At 46.8% G+C, this 21,299-nt stretch overlaps 2 protein-coding genes across 9 annotated transcripts in view; both read left to right on the top strand.

Annotated features, from left to right (window-relative positions):
- Positions 1-11,970, top strand: part of ARIH1 (ariadne RBR E3 ubiquitin protein ligase 1) — a 49,319-nt gene extending 37,349 nt beyond the window's left edge. Inside the window, exons 9-14 of one of the 2 annotated variants that reach the window (XM_086848469.1) lie at positions 284-355; positions 6,834-6,964; positions 7,063-7,120; positions 7,866-8,126; positions 8,570-8,682; positions 11,209-11,970. In XM_086848469.1, coding sequence (XP_086704595.1) covers positions 284-355; positions 6,834-6,964; positions 7,063-7,120; positions 7,866-8,126; positions 8,570-8,682; positions 11,209-11,293 — 720 coding nt within the window. In that variant the 3' untranslated portion in view covers positions 11,294-11,970. The remainder of the gene's footprint in view (positions 1-283; positions 356-6,833; positions 6,965-7,062; positions 7,121-7,865; positions 8,127-8,569; positions 8,683-11,208) is intronic. The other variant, XM_086848470.1, reaches the window with a different exon arrangement.
- Positions 11,971-13,763: 1,793 nt separating this feature from the next.
- Positions 13,764-21,299, top strand: part of BBS4 (Bardet-Biedl syndrome 4) — a 34,530-nt gene continuing 26,994 nt past the window's right edge. For 2 of the 7 annotated variants that reach the window (XM_086848466.1, XM_086848462.1), the window contains exons 1-3: positions 13,797-13,848; positions 15,612-15,663; positions 17,822-17,888. Coding sequence is in view for 1 of the 7 variants with exons in the window: in XM_023934292.2 (XP_023790060.1) it covers positions 13,825-13,848; positions 15,612-15,663 (76 nt within the window). In the remaining 6 variants the exon portion in view is untranslated. Of the gene's footprint in view, positions 13,849-15,611; positions 15,699-17,821; positions 17,889-21,299 lie in introns of all 7 variants that reach the window. The other 5 variants (XM_023934290.2, XM_086848463.1, XM_023934292.2 and 2 more) reach the window with 5 other exon arrangements.

The raw sequence follows: 21,299 nt of genomic DNA, 5'->3' as shown, positions 1-21,299 counted from the left end.
ACAATTAGTCACCTCAAAGCCAAAATGTCATTATTTAAGAGTCAAACATGAAGTTTGTATCGGTTAACTTGTTGCAGGAATGTTTGTGCCAGGGTGGATCAGGATGGGGCTGCAGGAACTGTCTGCCACTAAATTAGTGGCTGTTTGCACAGTTTTCCAGCATCAATACTCCCCTGTTCCACGTGGCTGTGTGTACCTTTCCTTAATGTGAGCAGGTGTCTTGGGAACATTTGCAGTTCCTCCAATTGGATTTAATGCTCTTCTTCCATCGTTTTTCTGACAGTGGTTAAAGAAATGGATTAAGAAGTGTGATGATGACAGTGAAACCTCCAATTGGATTGCAGCCAACACAAAGGTGAGTGAAAGGTTTTCTCATATTTTATATAGAGATTTTATACAGATTTGTCAGGTGAAAAGGATATCAGTGTAATTCCTTGCACTAGGATTGTATTTTCTATTCTGTGTTAAGAGCAAGCCATAAAATCCACAGTACACTGAAGTGCTCTTGTCTGAAGAGTGAACAGGTGTTAATGCCTGGAATCAGGTGAGTTTCTTCAAGTTCAGTGAAGGAAAGTGCTTGGAAGAAACAGTTAATTGGAGATCCAAAGGAAGCTCAAGATATAAGTCTTTGGGCTCCTGTCTGGCACCGGTGGCTTCCCTAAGCAAATGCACGGCCCATTCTGTGTGTGGAACGTGTTACCACCAGCCGTGGCTCAGTTTGGCTGGGATCATTTACATCTGCCTTCAAATCCCTGGGATTGGCCTCCGGAGGAGCCTTCATTTCCGCTGGGCAGCATTCCAGGTGGAGACTGGCAGAACAGCTGTCTGGGATTTCATTATGTAAAGGTCTTCCTTCTACTTAGCCCAACTTTGCCTGAAACTTTAGCATTTGATCATTTTGAGACAAATTAAAACCAAGATTGTCATGGTGTTAAGGACCCAAAAGCAGAAGATCCCATGGGGGGTGAGGAGCAGGCCTGAGGCTCCCAGCTGAAGGAGGAAGGTGGGGAGGGAGTTAGGAAATGACTGCTTTGTTTTCTTAGCTCTGTTGTGTAACTGGTTAATGGCATTGTTTGCAGCAGCCTCGCTGCTTTCCGGGGCTGGCTGCCTGGTTTTCATCGAGCTGGAATGTTGTGTTATGGTGGCAGAGAAACCCCTGCTGTGCAGCTCAGACTGGGCTGGAATGGGGCCTGTGGGCCCTGCTTGGAGCTCACGGTGTCACCAGAGGGAATTTGGCTGTGTCTCAGTGTGTTCCAAAGTGGCTCGGGGACTGAACCAGGTTTGTTTGGAGTTTGCTGGGTCTTCAGGGACTGATCTTATTAAACCTGAGGGAGAGCAGCCAATAGCTTGGAAAAGGCAGAGTGTAAGCACTGCTAGCCTTGGGCCTCACATATTTGGGACACTGGAACAGCCACAGCCCTGTTTTGCCTGTTAAAGCCCTCAGGAGGCTGATCTTGGGGTTCCCCATCTTGTGCCTGCCCTTGCCTTGGGAATAAGAAGATTTTTGGGGGCGGGGAACACCCATCTGGAGGGTGGCACCTGGCACCAGCCCTGCTTCTTCGCTGGTACCTCCAGTCTGGTGTGAGCAGCAGAGCTGTCCTTGGACATCCCTGTCTGACCTCCTTCCTCTAATACTGTTTCAGACATTCCTACATGGGAATACTTAGGGAGCCCAGGCTGCAACAGGGAGAAAAATTGCCATCAGGGTAATTACTCCAGACATTTGAGCAAGCCAACAGTCCTGGAGTCTCATGGCATCCATATCCATTGAATTAGCTGAGGGACAATATGGCATTCTTCTATCTGAGCTGATGCTGGATTCAGTTGAAGGGAAAGTTGGCAGGAAAAGTAACCCACCCTCGTGCTGGTCTCTGCCTTGGGGAAGGTGGGAATCTCCAGCTTTGGCTGCTGGGATGTGTGCCCTGGGATCTTTGCAGCCTCTGGAGAGCCAGGTCAGCCTGGGATCGTGGGGCTGCAGCCACCTCCCTCCTGCCTCAGTTCCCTGCTGATCCCTGACCCAAGGGCTGGCTGGGTGTGGGCTGTAGCGATAGACTGGGATGGGAACTGTGCAGTTGGAACATGTGTCCATCCCTCCTTTCTCTTTGTACTGTTCCTACAGGAAGGCAGGGCAGCCGTGTTTGGTGAGGCACAGCTTTGTGCCTGCACTGTTGGCTCCCCAGCCTAAATTCTGTGTTGAATTTCATTTTGAAGAACCTAGAAAGGAATCATGTACCATCAGATGCAAAAATCCCCGTTATCAGTGGGAACAGCTCTCCAAGGAATTCAGTTGTGACTACAGGCTCCGTTGCTGTTTCTGGCTTTTGGAAAGCGCGTTCTGGAGCCATCCAGGCGTGAGTCCTGTCCCATGTGGGCTCCTCTCAGGGAAGGAGACTTCCTGTCATACCAAGATGAAGGTGTAAAAGCAAAATACCAATCCTCTGGAATGTGGGCTTGAAATCTGGATAATCCTTTGCAACGGGAGAATGTGAGATACATTTGTTCCGGCTTGTCCTGGGAGATGGAATTGGAAAGGAAAATTAGGCAATTGTGTGAGAGAATAGAAAAGTGAAACCCAGCTGAATTGGGTTCTGTTCCCGAACTGGAATGATGCGATGCATTTTTTTGATGAATTACGTGGAGTGGTCTGAATGAAAAACGAGGAGATTGGAGTAGTGAGTTCTGTGGTTTCTGATATGATTTTTTTGTTCTTTTGCATTCATTAACTTGCACTTAGGAGACCTAAATTCCTTCTACTTCTACAAAAGATACAGTCCTTGCAGCAGAGTGAGCTAGAGTAAATGCCTTTTTTCTTAAAATAAGCTACTTTCACATGAGTTGAGCTTAACTAGATTAATTTAAGGTTGAGATAAGGCAATACAAGTTGTTTATCAAGCCTGTGATTCTCAGTCTTTTTGAGGAATGGGGTTGAATAGTCCAAGGATTTGCACATTTCTTCATTTTTCAGTTTGCTTGACAAACTTGGGTTTTTCAGTAGGTCCTTTCTTGAGTTAAACTAGGAAGGTTTTGGTTCTTTGGAAATAAAGAAACCGCAGAGATCCATTACTTTTGTTAAGTGGACATTCAAAGGAGCGAAAAATAGAGAAAACTTGGATTTGTGCATTTATTTTGAGCTCCTAAGGTGAATCAAGACTATCTGAAAGGGGTCTAAGAGGAGGAGGGGAAACCTGTTTGGAACCTGTCAGTGATGTTCATCTTTGCCTCTTGGATACCAAAGGGAAGAGGACAAAGCTGGTAAAGGTGCTGGCCTTCACACAAGGCTCTGCATTTTATTGTGGAACTTCAGTTGGCGTTAATGAAAGTTGTTCATCTGATAGTAAAAAACACCCCAGCCTTGCTTCTTTGGCTCCTGGCACATCCCCATCCTTCCCTTCCAGGCCAGACAGAGCTTTAAGGGCTGATGGATAAACCAGGCACATTTTCTTCTCCAAAAAAAGTAATGACTGTTTTTCTTCCCTGCACAAGATAAAATGGCATGAGTCCACATCTCCCTTTTCTGGTCACTTAATGGCTGGACAAGTGCTCCCTCTGTACTTCTTGGAGCTTCTGCATTTGCTCTAGCGCATAGAAATTCTGGAATCCTACTGGGCACCACAACCAAACTGTGCTCCTTGATTTCCCACCGTGCCAGAGCTGTGATGTCTGTTCTGCTAAAGGTGCCCTCCATCTCCCTTTCTCAGATGAGCTGCTGTTTAAAAAAAACTGTTTTAAACTGACATTTAAAAAAGTCTTGATCTGTGTCTCTGTTAGAACAGTGTATTGTTTTGTGCTAGCCATAATTTTTTGTGTTTTGTTGAAATTCATTAAGAAATCCCTTTGGTTTTTGAGAATTCTTTTTGTGGGATGGGCTAGGGGTGAAGGTGTGTGAATGTGGCTGTGGGAGGCTGATGTCCACCAGTTCCTCTGGGAGTTCTGGAAAGGACTGATCTCTTTCACTTGCCCTGAAATAAGAAACATGTTTCTATTTAACTTGCTGTTCATAAAAGAGCAGCTGAGGTTTATGGTGCTTTATATATGCATGGGCTTTTACAGCAAAACCAGGATTGTTCTCCTTTGCCAGGTTTGCCCAGGCTTTTGTTCCCAAGCCCAGTACGGAATTGTTTGGAGTGGAACAATGTTAATGAGGTCACTTCTCTGTTGTGCTGTGGCTGATTATGTGCACAGTAATCTGCAGGTTTAGTAACTTGATTTGCTGCCTGTTGTTGCGTAGCTGTAATTCTCAGGGAGATCTTCCTTCCCTATCCTCATTAATCTATAAATCTCTCCCACTTGTTGCGTTGGTGACTTGAGTAGTTACTACTTTTTCTGCTGGTGTCCAGCATTTCTTTAGTATGTGCTTTTCATGGCTTGAATTTTCAATAATGTTCAACTTAACACTTTTAACTTTAGGGATCTGCACAGACACTGTGTCACCTCCTCCTTGTGCTTTGCCAGACAGGAGCATAAAGGCTTGGAAAGAATGGCATTCCCTGTGAGAAAAAGGCTGCAATGAGATCAAAGAATCATGGAATGGTTTGGGTTGGAAGGACCTTACATCAAGTTCCAGCCCCACCATGGGCAGGGACCCCTTCCACTATCCCAGGTTGCTCCAAGCCCCGTCCAACCTGGTCCTGGACACTTCCAGGGATCCAGGGGCAGCCACAGCTGCTCTGGGCACCCTGTGCCAGGGCCTCCCCACCCTTACAGGGAAGAATTTCTTCCTTCTTCTCATCTAGAAGAACTCTGCCATCTGGAAGTGGGAAGCCATTCCCTCTTGTCCAAAGTCCCTCTCCAGGCTCTCCTGGAGCCCCTTTAGGCACTGGAAGGTTTTTTTTTGTCCTAGTTTGCATTCCAGAGCTGAAAGCCCTGAGCACTGTGGATGTGCTGGAAGGCTTGGTCTTACCTCAAAGACAGAAGGGCAGAATTTCCATGCTCCTGATGGTGCCTCGCTGGGGCTGAGATGGCCCCGCATCCCTGTGCTGTGGCTGTGCCTGTGGCACCTCTCCAGCTTTGCAGATCACCTGGGAACTGCCCTCCCTCTCTTGCAGCCTGTGGGATTTTGTTCAGCAGGAGGGATCACCGCAGCTGTGTGGATCAGCTACACCTCCCATGAGTCATGTCGGCACCTGACGGGAGGAGACGTGTCTGGAAGAACTGCACACCTCCACAACCTCCTCTGAAAAACCACTCTGGCTGTGTGCCCCGGGGTCATCGTGCTGTGACAGGGACAGGGCCACTGTCTGTGCTTAGGCTGATGACCAGACTGAGCAGGAATCTGCACAGTTGGGCAGGACATTGCTGGCATAAACCTATATTTGGGTCTTGACTTGTTGGTGCAGGATTGGAAGAGGGAGGAGTGCTGCCTGGAAAAGGGAAATAGATGCTGCACTGAGTGCTTTGCTTGAAGGAGGGAGCATTTTTGACTCTGAAGTTCACAGAAGTGCACTGACTAACTGGTAACAAGCTTCCCTGGCTGAGTATCTGTCCTGTGGGCAGTCCTAGGGAATATGTTGGTGTTGTGCCCTTGAGGGGACCAGCACAGGAGCTACTGTGCTTCACTTACTCTGTTTGTAGTACAGTTACTGAGTCTGAAGGACAAACACAGGTGACTGGGAAGAAGGCAGGTCTGGAAAATTCCTCTTTTGTGCTTTGTTGCTGCTTGATCCCAGTGGTTTGATGTGCAGGATTCTCCTGTCCATGACAATACAAACGGGCAGACTCATATAAAATGCAGTAATAGTTGGGACACTGAGAGTGGGTTTACGAGAGCCTGCTGGATTGTGTCCTATATACAAGTAGCAGTTATGGAGTGATTGTGCATGTTGGTTTCTTCCTTTACCGAGAATTTATCTGAATACCAGGGCAGGAACTGCTTGCTTTGGTAGCAAAGAGATACTCCAGACTGGGGAGGGGATTTCACATGCTTCTGACCCAAAAGCTGCAGCTGATTTTACAGGTGTGTGTGTCTCTGGTTTGGATGTTTATTATTGTATTATATATAAAAACTGGCTCATGCAGAAACTTCATGAAGGCTGGTGTGGTTGTGGGATGCACTGGATGAGGAGCTGATTCAGCCTAAAACGGTTTTGGTTTTATTTACGCAGGTTTTTTTCTCTGTACTTTCTGCTTTGTTGATTTGTTAATTTCTAAGCTCATGGAGACCACGATATTGATGTTATATTTCCCAGATATTTCCCTGTGCAGAGCTGCCCTTTGAGATACTCATACTTGTCAAAAGCCTTGCTCCTGAAAGGGAAACCCCATGTGAGCTTTTATGGAAAAGTCTTCGGTGAGGTGTCACATGAAGGGAAAAAAGGGACCTGATGGGAAACATGGAAACACCTCAGGAAGAGAAGTGTCTTTTTAGCTGACAGCAGCTTCTTTGAAGCACACTAGAGTCTTGCTGCATGTTTTCAGCTCTTTTCTGGATGGCATGTTACAGCTCGGATTGGTAACAGCGTGATTCCGGCTTGGTCTCAGTCCCAGAGTGGTCCAGACACTTGGTGGTGAGGAAAGCCACATGCTTCCCAGGCTCTTAGAGACCACCCCTCTGCTGGGATTTTGGGGAAGGTCATGAAGTGACTCGCCCAGTGTCGCTCTATGAGAGCAGCATAGATAAAATATGTTATTCCTTAAGTTTTTTCTATCTAACTGCTCCGGGTTTGGAAGTATTTTAAGGCCTGACTGAAGAGGATCTCGATGTCCAAAGGGAAGAATTAAATCATGTATTTCCCTTGACGTGCTCTGTCTGACTGCCGTGGGAACCCTTCCAAGTTCCTCAGGCTGTTGGGGTTCCGTGCTTGCCCTGCTAACGGTGCTCTCTGTCCTGTGGACAGGAATGCCCGAAATGCCACGTCACCATCGAGAAGGACGGGGGCTGCAACCACATGGTCTGTCGGAACCAGAACTGCAAGGCGGAGTTCTGCTGGGTGTGTCTGGGCCCCTGGGAGCCCCACGGATCTGCCTGGTGAGTTCGGGAGCGTGCCTTGCTGGAAGGCGAGGAGGTCGTGGTGCAAACGGCACGGATTTGGACTGAAATCTGTGGAATCGGTGTCCCTGTTACAGGTACAACTGTAATCGCTACAATGAGGATGATGCAAAGGCAGCAAGGGATGCACAGGAGGTGAGTCCATAACCTTTGGTGATGAGGGAGATCACCAGCCCTGTGGTGTGCTTTCTGTAAACCTACACATCTGCTCTGAAGGAATTCACGGATTCGGGCACAAATCCAAAGGACAGTTAAGTCTTTTGACTTTTAAGATAGGGATGGCTTTGCCTGGTATGTGCTACCTTTGTACATCCACAGCACACAAGTTGAACCATGCCCGTGGTGTTATTTTTTACAGCTGGTCTGTCAGTGTGAAGAAAATAAGATTAATGACTGTGTATTGAGTCATCTTGGTTCTCTTGCACTGTTTAGTACACCGTGCCTTTCCCCTGCTCTGTAATCAACCTGAGATTGCCCTCTTAGCACAAGCACAGTAATTAGAATTCCTTATTAGCAAAAAAAGAAACCAAACAAAACATCATCTTCTCACTTTTGTCATGACACTGGAAGCATTTGAGTGCTGTACCTCAAGTCGAGAAGGCTGAAATACAAAAGTGATGAGGCTTGAGCAGTGTGATTGTAATTGCTTCCAAGGTTGGGAGTGAGGATGTCAGAGCTGTGCTGGGAGGTGCCCGAGGCGCTTCCCAGGGTTAGTGGGGCTGCGCCGAGCCATCTGCCCAACGCGATGGGAGAGGAGCCTCCTGTGGAAAGGAAGCTCGTTCTCTCATCAGGAAGAGCCTTGTGAAGGGTTTAGTTCTCTTGCAACCATTACTTTGTTTTAACTATTTGTTTTCTTTCTCCCTAATGGGAATTAACACAGCGATCCCGAGCAGCCCTGCAGAGGTACCTGTTCTACTGCAACCGCTACATGAACCACATGCAGAGCCTGCGCTTCGAGCACAAGCTCTATGCTCAGGTGAAGCAGAAGATGGAGGAGATGCAGCAGCACAACATGTCATGGATCGAGGTGCAGTTCCTGAAGAAAGCAGTCGACGTCCTCTGCCAGTGTCGTGCCACACTCATGTACACTTACGTCTTTGCCTTCTACCTCAAAAAGAATAATCAGTCCATTATCTTTGAGGTAGGAGAAAATGGGGTTATCAGGAATTCAGATTGCAAAACTGAGGAAATAAGATTTAATGCTTGGAGGCCTCTGGTCCCTGCTTCTACCCAAGTTAGTCTGGTTTAATATTCTGTTGTGCAAAAGTTAAGAGGCTGTCTGGGCGTTATGTAGGATTGTTTTCTGGAGGAGTCACAGAATCACAAAGCTGTGGCCGCCCCATCCCTGGGAGTGTTCAAGGCTGTGTTGGATGGGGCTTGGAGCAACCTGGTCTAGTGGAAGGTGGCCCATGGCAGTGGGTGGAACTGGATGAGTTTCAATGTCCCTTTCCACCCAGAATCAGTCTGGGATTCCATGATATCTAATCCTTTTTTATTTTGGTACTGATTCCAACTGCACTGAAATAAAAATTTCCCCCTTTTCTTTACCCCACCTCAAACACTTCTTTTCTTTTGTCTTTACAGAATAACCAAGCAGACTTAGAGAATGCTACAGAGGTGCTTTCTGGGTACCTGGAGCGAGATATATCCCAAGATTCGCTGCAAGACATAAAGCAGAAAGTACAGGATAAGTACAGGTTTGTGTTGGATTACTCCTTCCTCTCAAAGCTGCCAAGTGTTGCCATGCCCTGTGTCAGGTAGTGATTTGAGCACTTGCCAAGACAGTTTCTCCAGAGCCACATCCTTGGGAAGCTGTTTGCTCTTGGCTTTGTGCCACCCATTGTGATCAGCCAGTCCCTGGATATCCGAGAGCAGCAGCGCTGTCCCATGCCAGCCCCAAATCCTCCCAGAGAGGCCCTCACGCAGATGCTGGCAGTGTGTTTTTGTGTCCCTGCTGGGAGCAGCTCTCAGGGAGGTAACAGCCTGTGGGGGGAGGCTCCCAGCTCTGCCTTCCATCTGCTCTGCAGAGCAGGAGCTGGAAGATCCAGCCCTGGAGTGGAAAAAGTACTGTGTCCAGAAGCAGTGGCTCTCTGTACACTGCTGTTCCTGCACAGAAGGAGCCTGTGGGAATGGCCAGCACCAGGATGGGATCTGCAGAGTGAGGGCCAAAGAACAAGGAGTGACTCTGTTGTTCCAAGCTGCCAGCTTTGGCCTAGGATGAGCTGCCAGCAAGCAATTGGCTCTTTTAATTGTGTCCTGGGTCCATTTGTGCAAAACGTGGGTGTAGGAAAGCTGTCCCTAAGGAAGAGGAGCCTGCCCAGCTGGGAAGGGGAGCAGGGGACTGGGGTCCAGGTGACACAGATGCCAGTGCTTTGTTCAGTCCCAGGGGACTAATTTCTGCACAGTGGAAAAGTACAAAGCTGAAAATGCAGATGAGTCACAGGATTAGGGCTTGCATTTCTGAGGCATTTTGCCAAAATCACTGAATTTGTTATGCCTGGCTTAGGGGGAAGAAAATATCCGAGGTAGGGTGAGCTGTAGGACTCAATGGACTACGGGGCGTGGCAGGAGCTGTTAAGATTTGGTGGCTCATCCTGCCCAACTTCAGCAGCACAGCTGGGGCTGGACAGGACTTTCCTGACTTTTTTTTTTTTTTAAGACATTTTGTAATTTACCCTTTAAGGCCACCATTAATTTGGTATTTCAGATGAAGCTGCTTGTTTATGTCAGTCCTCTGAACCTAGATGCTTTTGTAAGGATGAAATTAAAACCTTATATAGCCTGAATTGCTTGGAAACAGTATCCCAAACCTGCATTTCTGGGAAGAAAGAATGCACCTGTCAAGCCCGTGCAGGTCCCTAATTAACCAGTTCAGTCATGTCTTAATCAGGTCCTGCACGGTGCCCTTTGATGTAAGACTGGGAGCAGGATGTCATCAAGGTGGCTTTAAAGAGTTCTGGGAAGCTGCAGGAACTGCCCTCCAGGCTGGTTTGGATCTCTTTGCTTGCAAAGACATATCTAGAAAATGGCATTAAGCCCCCCACACCCAACCAGCAGAAAAATAACTGAAGTTTGGAAAGCAGAGACCTCGTGTTTGCCATCACATGGTCCTGAAAGTCCATGGGACTTTGTGTACAGGGGTTTCTCTTGGACCAGCTGACAGCACTGAGGGGAGCCACCGCTGCTCCGATGCAGAAATGAATCACTCTGATAAGGTCCTGAGCAGTAGGTGAGGAATTCCTGCCAGGTGTCAGTGGATGTTGTGGGATAGCTTCCCACTGGGAGATTTTTTCTGAGGGATGTCTTTACCACTGCCAGGCAAACCGGGTTCCCAGCAGCCAGAGCCTCTCAGATGCTCATTTAGAATTTGCTCTTGGAACCTGAATTAATTCAGTGTTTCTGTGCTTTTTGTCTTCTAACACACACAAAATGACCATGGCATCCTTTGCTGTGTTCTGTGATATCCCTTTTCCTCGGGATCGGTGATCCTGGGAGGACTGGACTGGACTCTGGGATCAGTTTCACGTGTGGCAGTTTTCAGTCAGTGCAGGTGGGAATACTGGGTGTAGTGTCCCTCTGAGAGGCACATGTTGGGACGTGTGATGAAACCTGCTCTCCAGCCAGACCAGTAACCCTTTGGACTGCTTCCATCTCCACTGGGAAATAGAACTGTGTCAGTACTCCTGAGGTTTTCATCATGGACTGGGTTGGGTTGGGAAGGGATCTTAAAGTAAATCTTGTTCCACCTCCTGCCGTGGGCAGGGGCACTTTGCACCAGACCAGGTGGCCCCATCCCACCTGGCCTTGAAGACGTGTTTTTCGTTGTCCTTATGGGGCTTAGGGCAGGTACCAGCCCATGTTTGAGGAGAGTTCATCCCATTCCATGTGTCACCACCAACCTGTGCTCAGGCTTTTTCAAACCACAGCTGCTGCTTCTCCTCTTTGTTATTCCTGAAGGTTTCTCAGCTGTAGAGGCTCTGGGGATACTTTTACCTGAAAAACTCTGAATTTGCACACTGGTTTTTCAACCAGGGACCTGGTGCTGAGTGACTGGAGCAGCCAAAGTCTTAATTAGCGCTGCTAACGGGCTGTAAATACACTCCCTTCTCGGGGGATGATCTGTTTCAGAAGTGAGGCGTGTGCTGTAGGTTAGGATAACTTGGTGCCAGGGATGCTCCATGATTCCTGACGTGCCTTTTCCGTGCTGTGCCTGTCCCCTGCAGATACTGCGAGAGCCGGCGGAGGGTTTTGTTGCAGCACGTGCATGAAGGCTACGAGAAGGACCTGTGGGAGTACATCGAGGACTGAGCCTGGCCCCGCAGCAATGAACTCTGAACCCTTTCCCATCCTAGAGTGCTCATGCAATTCCAATAAAACCCACCCAGGGCGCTGCTCCGCCTCTTACACCGCTGGTCTGTAGTACCGGGATTCTGTTTTGTTAACAGAAAAATTAAGTAAATTATATTGTAATAAAAAAAAAAAGGTAGATAAACCATTGTACAACAGTATTCTAGGCGGCCAAGAGTGTGACAGACGCACTAAAAAACCCTCCAACTTTAACTTGTAACGTAGCTTCATCCTCCAAGCCGACTCCTTTTCTTTTCTCTTTCTTTTCCTGTGTGTAGTACAGATGAAACTTAAACCAGTTTCTTGACACTGCTTTTCATGTCCAAACCAGCCATTTTGATGGACTTTGGTAAGGGGGGTGGCTCTCCCGCCCCCCTCCTCCTCTCTGCCACACAAGTACACGGATGAATGTGGATTGGCTCATTGTAAAGAGGATTTCTGGGGAGGGAAGGAGGGGGGTACACAGCAAGGAAAAAAAAAAAACCCAACCTTTGTATATGACTTTTAAAACAAAAAGAGGACAACACAGTATTTTTCAAAGTTGTATATAGCGCATATGCATGGACAAAGAGCAAGCGTGGCACGTGTTTGCATAATGTTTAATTACAAAAAAATATTTATTCTTTAAAAATCTTCAAGATTATGTCTATTTGCTGTGCATTTTCTTTCAGTTTGATTCTTTTGTTTGGTTTTGGTTTTTTTTTTCCCTGGGCTGGGGTGGGGGAAGTGTGTGCTGGTGTAGTGAATATATCTATATCTATATATTTTATTTTTTTTTTCCTTTTTTTGGAACACTTTTTCCAGAGCAGTTGGGTTTTTCCTCTTCCTGCAGCTCCTTTCTGTCCAGGGCCTCCCCCAGGTCTGTGTGTGTATCCATTGCTGGCGACGGACGCGGCCCCTCGCAGCTCCTGGAGCTCTGGTTCAGGATGCCTTGCCTTTTTCTTGGTTGATTTTTGGCCCCAGATCTTTACCTGCCCAAATCCAGCTCTCTGTTCCCACTCGTGCACGCAGGACACGTGCTGTGATCCCAGAGGAGGCGTGTGTGTGTGTGTGCCTGTATGTGTGTGTGTGTTTAGAGATTTGTTTTGGATCCCAAGGCAGGACAAGGAGGGGCATTTTGCACCACTTCTCCAAAGACTTCCTGCGAGATTTCGGCTGTGGATCTCCTCTCCCTCCCCTTTTCATCTGTCAAATGGACCCTTTCTTGCTGTTTTAATTTTCACTTCATTATGACGAGTCGTAACATTGAAAAGGAAAGCTGATGGAATTGTCTTTGTGTTTGTTTTGGGCTCAATCACTGGGTGTCCTGTCCTGGCAACTATTTAACACTCCATCTAGTGCAGTAGAAGCTGAAATCAGCGGAGTATTTTTCAATTAAAAGGGGAAAGAACTAATGAGTTTAGCTACTGAGTCCATTTTTATGATTTCTGTAATAAGAGCTATGTTAAAGTAAACAATTGGTGGTGGTTTTATTAAATTTACTCCTGTATAGGAATTCCTTCTGTGGTATTTTTCGCCAGGCAAAGTGTCCTCCGAGCCTCCTGCCACTCTGCCAGCTTCCAGGGGATGGGAGTTGTGAAGGGATCAAATAAAAAAGGCAGGGCTGTAACAGGGGCTGCTGTTTCCAGCTGGCAGCGGGGGCACGTCGGCTTCCTCGCCGCTCCTACCGAGTTGCACGGCTGTGGTTTTGTCCCTGTGTGCCCGCTTTTCCCGTTATTTGCCCTGGAAGTGAGCCGTGAGGCAGCGCGGCCGCTGTCCGTGTGCTTTGCCCGGTGCTGCCGGAGGGGTGCGATGGCGCAGGGCTGCCGGGAGCGGCCCTGCCCTGCCATTCCTGGTGGGAATTAGCCGGCCGTGCCCCGAAAACACTCGGAAGCTGGAGCGTGGTGGGCTGGGCAGGTTCAAGCACAGAGGCGTTGGGTTTTCACTCCGTGTTCCCCGAAAGGAATGCGCCAAGGATGTGGGCATTCCAAAGGAAAGCCGGTCTGTCGCGTCCTCAATCCCCGTGGCTCTTGGCAAACCTAAAGACAGTGACAAAAGCCCTGTTCTGTGGGAGAATCTGCTGCAGTTCCTTTCCTCCGGCTTTCAGGCGCTCGCAGGTGAATTACCTGGCTGGCGGCGGGACACCATCCCCACAGACACTGTGGAAATACGAAGGAAAATAAACAAAATCCGCCATCCCAACCTCCCTCCGTGCTGCTACTGTGGGGCGAGGAGGGAGCGCCGCTGCGGCCGCTCAGCCCTTCCCGGGCCGTCCTTCCTCACTGGCGCCCTTATTTCCCTCAACACCAAGGACTTCCCAATAAAACCTTCCAAAAGCCGGACATTTTATTATTTATGTGGTTATTCGGGTGTTTTGCAGGTTAAACGGGGGCAGGGGCTGGGGTGGGGGAGAAGGCCGGAGTCCCGCCACCACCTTCCCGCCGTCCCCCGCGCGCTATGGCCGCGCCGGAAGTGGCGGGCGGTCGCCATGGCAACCCCGGGCCGCCGCGGCCATGGCGGAGCCGCCGGACACCACGGTGAGGGGCGAGAGCCTCCCGGGCTGAGGGGGCCGAGAGGGACGGGAGGGACGGGAGATGAGGGGAGGTGAAGGGAAGTGAGGGAAGGTGGCGACGGCGGGGAAGTTCTTTTTGAAGAGCGAGTTTTTAATCTGCACACTTGGTATGGAAAACGTGAGGGAAATTCAGCCTCTGCTGAAATAATTAACAGTAGTAATCGATTATTGGGTGCTGGAACAGGGGAGGAGTAATGGGGATGGGGAAGGGGCTGCAGCACAAGGAGCGGCTGAGGAAGTTGGGGGTGGACAGCCTGGAGAAAAGGAGGCTCAGGGAGACCTCAGAAGCCCGGCCTGAAGGGGTTCCAGGAGAGCTGGAGAGGGACTGGGGACAAGGGATGGAGTGACAGGACCCAGGGAATGGCTCCCACTGCCAGAGGGCAGGGATGGATGGGATATTGGGGAGAAATTCCTGGCTGTGAGGGTGGGCAGGCCCTGGCACAGGGTGCTCAGAGCAGCTGGGGCTGCCCCTGCATCCCTGAAGTGCCCAGGACCAGGCTGGACATTGGGGCTTGGAGCTGTCCCTGCCCATGGCAGGGACTGGAACGAAATTATCTTTAAGGTCTCTTCCAACCCAACCCATTCCATAATTCCTTAGTTTTTTGTGAAGCCCCGCAGGGGTCAGTACCAGGCCTGGGTTGTTTGGTGTACTTGGAAATTATCTGGTCAAAAGGATGACTAGAAAGTTACTCAGGTGAGGAGGAAATATGAGAAACTCCAGGAGTCTTAACAGAGCTGAGTGAGAGGACTTGGAATGATGGGTGTGCAGATTGAAAAATAAATTGCAATATATAAACAAATGAGATGTTTGTGCTGGTTATTCTTGCTGAGGATGGAATGCTGAGTTTGGTAACTCCATGAAAATAGCAACTCAGTTTTTCACAACAGGAATCAGAAAAGTCAGTAAAATTTTAGAAACCGTTAAGAAGCGAAAAAGTAAACAGAAAAAAAAAAAAAAGAAGAGCCTTTTTTGGGTCATTTTTCGTGTCTCATCATTTCTGATTTCCCCATCTCCAGTAAAAAAAGGTGCAACTAGAAAATGTTCCCAAAACACTGCAAAGAACAAAGATTGACTGAATCTCTGATTTTAAAAATTATTTATTAAGGAGAGAGGAGGTGACAAAGGTGTTTAAGAGCTGTGTTGTGTCTTCCCAAAAAGCAAAGTGAAAAATAAAAATACTTTCCTGTGTAAACCCATTTCTCTTCTGTGAAGGTTTGATGCTTGATGCAAAGGAAGAAAATCTTATAAAATTAATGTATTTTCCATGGACTGGGAGCTTGCTGGGGGAGGTTCCCTGCCCTCTGTATGATGGGGGCATCCCTGTGCTCACATGCTGCGGCCTCAGATGGTTCCCTGAGAACAGCTTTGCCCTAATTAACTTCATAAATATTTTATGAAAAATGTTTTAGTTTCTGTGTGATCTCTAATTAGCTTCTTAAATGCTCCAGTCTCGATTTTCTGCAAGGTAAAGACCAGTTCCCAGGATGCTGGTGATGAGAAGTGACCCCAGGAACAGGGATGCGCTGCACAGTGAGGGTGTTTATTTAATCGAGCTGTGGAACAGAAATCTCTGCCTTGCTTGGCAGGGCAGAGTTTGTCCAGCAGCAATGCTGCTATTTTTATGCCCTCCTTTGGGATTTGCCAGTTGTCCTTTCTGATTATTTTCTGGAACAGAGTTTCAAGAAACCTTGCCTTATATTTACTACTCCTGGTTTCTGTCTTTTCAGGTTTCTACATCGCCAGCGGCTACAGAACCAACAAAACCCCGTCCTAAAAAAGGTTTGTTTGAAGATATGATTGTGTTTCTTGGGCAGGTTAGTTGTAAGGTTTCTTCTATAGTGTTTGCAGATGTCTAGGAGGAAATAGATGTCCTCTGGGAAAAGAGGAGACTGTCTAGACTGTAATTTGCTGAGTACCAGTATTTTTCCAGGGTCTCTGTGAGCTCAGTGATGTTCCTGGCCGATTTACCGTAGCCACAGCCTGTATCATGTTTGCTTATAATCTGTGAGACTGTTTATTTTATTGTGTACTTACTTATGGGGCTGTTAATGAGTCTGGTACTCATTTATCCTCTCAAATAATAACAGGTTTGTTTTGGGTTCTTCAGAATGATGTCTTGCTCTGGAAATAATCTTGGGAAGCAAACACTGTGTCTTGTGGGGTTTTTTATGTCACACGTTCCAATTTTTGAAGAAAAAGTGATATCAAGTCAGGCAGGTTGTGACTGAGTTTAATTATTGTTTCTTTTCTTTTGTTAGTAGTTTCTTTTTAATACTGGAAACGTGTTAGTTCACTCTGTGCAAATTGTTGTTTTGAAGTCTTGGTTGAATCTGAACTGGAACTGGTACAATTTATGTTGTTGGCTCAAAATGTTTGACCAAATCCTGCTGTTTTTTGAGTGATCTGGTAAATTCTTCAGCCTCTCCTTTCCCCCTTTCCTTTGTTCTTGAGTCAAGACTTGTCCTGACACACACAATGAGTATTTGTGTTGCACTGCTTCCCTTCCAACACAGATCTGGTCACTGCAGAGCTTTTGTGCCCACCTGAGCATTTGGGATGGTTTTCAGTGGATTCTCCTTTCTCCAGTGTGCAAAGGGCCCCATCATTTCAGATTCTAATTAAGAGTATTTACTCCCAGTGCCAGAAACAGTCCTCCTTTTCCCTTGCCCTTGCATTCAGGGAGCCTCAGGTGGTGAACACAGTCCTTTGGCCACTCTCTGTCCTGATGTGCCTGTCAGAGTATTCCTTGGGATGGAGACTGGGATAATGCTGGCAGTAAAAAGGACACTGCAATGACATTCTGCCTACCTGGGTTTTTTGTCCTGCATGCAGGCCTTGGGAAGCTGGGAAAGCCACTTTGCTTTTGGGGAGCTCAGGCCAGTAGTCCCAGTTCCTGGTAGGAGAATTCCAGCCCTTGAGTAGAGTATGGCTGTCCTGGAGGTGGGGCTGGAGGTCTCAACACAAGCCCAGGCCTCTTTGGTAGCTTGCCCAGAGCTGAGGAGAAGATTGCTAGGGCTTCAGGCCTGCATGGAAGTAAAAATAACTCCCAAATTTACTTTTATCTTGACCCTCAACTCTGTCAGAACAACGATTGCTCTAAAATTACTCTAAATTGGTTACTTTGAGGCAATTAGTCTGACTTCCATGGAGGCACTGATGGGCTCCCTGGTGAGCTATTTAATCTCCATCCTTCCCTACAAAGGTTGTGACTCTCATCTCCTCATCCTCCATAACCCCCACCCTGCTCTGCCTCATTGTACAAGTCCCATTTATTTGTGGCTCTGGGTCTCCCTTTTATACTGACACAGCCCTTGACTCCAAGTAAACTATGGTGATTTAAAAAAAAACTAAAATCCTCTAGCCTGTGACTTTTGTAATTCTCTTTTGTGTCCTTTAAGGTAAATTGAGGCATCTCCAGTGCCTGGCACACCTCGGGTCATTCTGACTGAAATGCCTTCAAAGCCTTTGGGCTTTGCCATTTAATATTTGACTTCAGTGCAGCAGGGAAAGCTGATTTGAGCTGCCTGATCGTTAATCTCTGGGAAATGAGGGCAGCAAAAAGATTTGTACTTGGAGTGATGTAACAGTGTCCTCTGTGTGTGGGTGGGGGACTGGGGACATGGAAAAGAGGAGGAGGGAGAATGAAGGGATGTTGGATATGTTTTTGTGGAATTTGGCAGGAAAGACCAGCATCTTTTTTCCCATGACAGCTGGGTTTTTTTAATGGAATATTTGTAGAACATCTTAATTAAATATCTCATCCCATTTTAGTTTAGCTGAGGAGAATTACGATGAACTTTAGGAGCCAGGCTACATCATGCTGTTTGAATAGAAGAGTGCTTCTAAACTTATTTTTAAACTGACATTTTAAACATTGAATGGCCACTTTCTGTTGCAGCAAATTGCCTCTTTATATTTGCATTGTGTTTTCAAGCAGGATAAAGCCCCGGTGTCAGTGTTTTCTCTGGCAAGAGAGATCCTGAACTCATCATTAGCACAAACAGGTCTGTGAAATGCAGAGAGCATATGAACAGTTTGGTGTGGGCAAAATTCGTTCCCAAATAGAGCAATAATGGATGATGTGATTGCACACAGGTGTAGCAGAGTGGGACCAAGTCATTGCTGAGGCAGTCCACAGTGCTGCAGCCTATTGAGCCTGTCTGTGTTTGTGCTGGGTGGGAGTGAGTTATTAAATGTGTGTTTCTCAGAATGGAGTCTCAAACTGGCCAAAAATCATTGGAATGCCAAAATACCCAGGTGAGGTTTGTAACTTTAACCAGAGGGCCACGTGTTGAGCGATGCAGGTCTGAATACATTGGATATATTGAACCTGAATTGAGTAGCTTCCCCTCACTGTTCCTTGCTTTCCTTCTCTGATCCTGCCCATGAGCCAAGAAGAGGTGGAACCTACAACCTGAGTTTAGCAACTGGATTGTATGGCTTTTAAAACAATAACCTTCAGCTTGGAGGCGCAATTTGCTCGTGAAGTAGCTGATCCATCATGTGGCTGTTGCTAAAGCCCAAAAGTTGGGATTTGGGAGAATCTGTCTCATAGGCAGGCCAGCCCTGAGGGAAGAGGATGAGTGTTCAACAAGGCTGAAGGAGCTCTAAAGGTTCTGGAGCAGATGGTGCTGGTGGAATCGGGTTCGAAATCTCTCCACACAACGATCTGAATTACCGGCACGGGTGGAGGTGACTCCCTCCAGGTATCTTGTGGCCATACTTGGTGACAGTTGTCCTTCAGCAGCTGACACAGGAGTAGCATTCATTATTTTGTCCTTTATCCCCTGTTGGGAGAGCTGCTCCGAAAATCAGTTCCCTTTGTTGCTCCATCAAGATCCGTAACCCTCCCTGTGTTGATCCCCAAGCGACCGAGGGTGGAATAAAGGGAGCTCTGTTCTGGGAAGTGATAAGGAGTTAATGTCAGCCTGCTGAGGTGGGGTTTTAATCTCCCTCCTGCATTCTAAATTAATCAGATACTTTCCTAAATGCTTTACTGGTTCAGAATTGAGATAGGCTGTCTCCCATCTTCCCACTTTCTTTTTCCCACGCAGTCAAATCAAATAATTTTATAGGATCTGATAGTACTGGAGTGGAGAAGTGCTTTTACCTGATTGTATTGCTGATTTTTATGGAACATAACTTCGATTTATTTCCCTTTACTGTGGAAAAAATATTTAGAAAGTAAGTTCTGAGCTCATGTTTGTCTAATAACAGTTCAGAGGTTAATGGGACAATTTTAAATGCATTTGGATTTCTACATGAATATGAGACCTCAGACTTTCTGAGATGCACTGATGGTGTTTTAATGACAAGGTAGAATCCTAAATATGTACGTAGGATAATAAACTCACTGATTCAAAATGGATTTTGCTTGAATCACTGGGAAGAACTTGTCCTAAAAATCCATTAATCTGTCAAGAATGAATTCTAAATTGTCATCAGCCACCTCTACACTTGCCACAGGAAGGGTCAGGTAGATAATTTTCAAAATGAAAACCCTGTAAAACTATTAGCAGAGATCAAGTGTTCTCCCAGGCCTGGGCATTGGGGTGTTTTTGGGATGCTTAGTAGGTATGTTTTTTCTAGGCTTTGAAGCAAGGAATTAACTATGACCTTTGGCAAAGTGCTTGGCTTTTGTTGCTTTCCATTTATTAACCTCAAGCTTGGCCTAATGTCCAGTGACAGGTTTTGGATGCTGCAGGCTTTTGGTGAACAAAACATTTGGAGACATGAAATCAAAAGTATAATATAAATGGATATATTGCAATGCACTGCTTGGCCTGTGGGGTGGTGGCTCTGGTTAGGAAGTGCCAGTGACAATAAACAATCTCAAAATGTGGCTCTTAGGTAATAAATAATGCTCAGATTATGCAGAAATAGGTAAGTGGCTTTTGATGAGCTATCCTGTCCCTCCGTGTGGCTCCTGCTTGCCCAGATGAACCAGTGGGAATCCCTCCTGCTCCTGTAGATGTTTTAAGGGACTCTGTGAGTATTTAATCTGAAGAGCAGGAACTCTCTACCCTGTGGAGTCCATTCCATGCACTTGCAGTGCTGATCATTTCTGAATTTCTGATACAGTTTCTTAAATCAATATAAATCCATTCTTTGAGCTGGCTTCAAAGCTGCCTTTGAACTTGTAAGAGTGAAGCTGCCTGAGAAATCCAGATAAAAACAACCCCCTTGAGTTAAATTAATTAATACTTCTAAGTGTGTCAGAAAGAAAAGGCCTTAGTGGGAATGTCGTGGTCGGAGGGAGCCAATCCAGCCCTTATCTGTCCATACCCATTCGCTTCCATTTGGCCACGTGCAAGCCAAGATCTTTTAGTCCATTTGAACCCCCAACCTTGTGGGAAGAAATTGGTTCTTAAATAAGCTAGATTAGTTGGTAATTACATCATTGTTTTATGTAAGAGACTTGGGTATTTCCATCTTGCCGATAAGTGGGGAGCAGAGAGTGCTGTGTGTGATGCTCAGGATCTGATGCAGCTGCTAGTTTTGAGTAGTGAGATTAAAAAATGGATTATCATTTCTGGGTAATTAAATTCTATAATATCCTTCACTTCATCCTCTTCTCCCCGAAATAACAGCCCAGTAATCCCTGCACTGCAAAGAGCTGGTAATATTTAAATTGGAATGTGCTAGCACAGCTCTGCCCTCTTGTGTGTGTACATTAATATCTGTGCTGACGGGAGCAGGGAGTCCTTTGCAGGCAAATGTTACGACAGGTAACATTTTAGTGCCAGCTTTTAAAACAGGTAAATTCATTTTTTTGAAGCTTCTTTGAAAGTCCTTGGTGCCAGGCAAGTTTCTTCTGATTTTAATGCCTTCAGCTTTAAAAGCTTCAGCTTAGCGGTTTGTTGGCATGCTGCGTACAGATAAAATGGCATCTCCTGGTGGGAATTTAAAAATAATTCTGTAAAAATAGTAAGTGACAAATTTAGGAAGGGTGGGATTCATCTCTCTGCACTGAGATATCTCTGGTGCAGAGCAAGTCTCAGCAGATCACCCGTGCTCCATGTTTAGTCAGTGGAAAGGGCATCTGTGCCATTCCCTGGCCTCTCCCAGCCACCTGTGCTGGGATGAATCCCTTCCTAAGAATGCGTGTTCCTCTCCTTTACCTTGGAGACAGCCCAAGGCAAGTCACCCATATCTTCATTTTCATCAGGAGGTGCAGCTCACTCAAGAGTCAGAATTCCCAATGTGTGTGCAGCTGGAATTTGGACATCTGAGTCTTTAGTGACATCATCACCTGTTGCATTTAGCTCAGCTCTCCAGCAGCATCTGTGGCACGGGAATGATGAGACATTGAGCAAGGAGCTGCTCACTAAGGGCTTCTTGAATAAAAAATATCTTCATTCACTCCTTGCAGGGCCTGTCCCCTTCACTGCTGACGCTTCCAGCTGCATTATACA

The sequence above is a fragment of the Cyanistes caeruleus genome, chromosome 13 (genome assembly GCF_971803275.1).
Source record: "Cyanistes caeruleus chromosome 13, bCyaCae1.hap1.1, whole genome shotgun sequence".
NCBI classification, from domain to species: Eukaryota; Metazoa; Chordata; class Aves; order Passeriformes; family Paridae; genus Cyanistes; species Cyanistes caeruleus.
The sequence above is the reverse complement of the archived record's forward strand: the minus strand, read 5'-3'. Positions and strand labels throughout refer to the sequence as shown.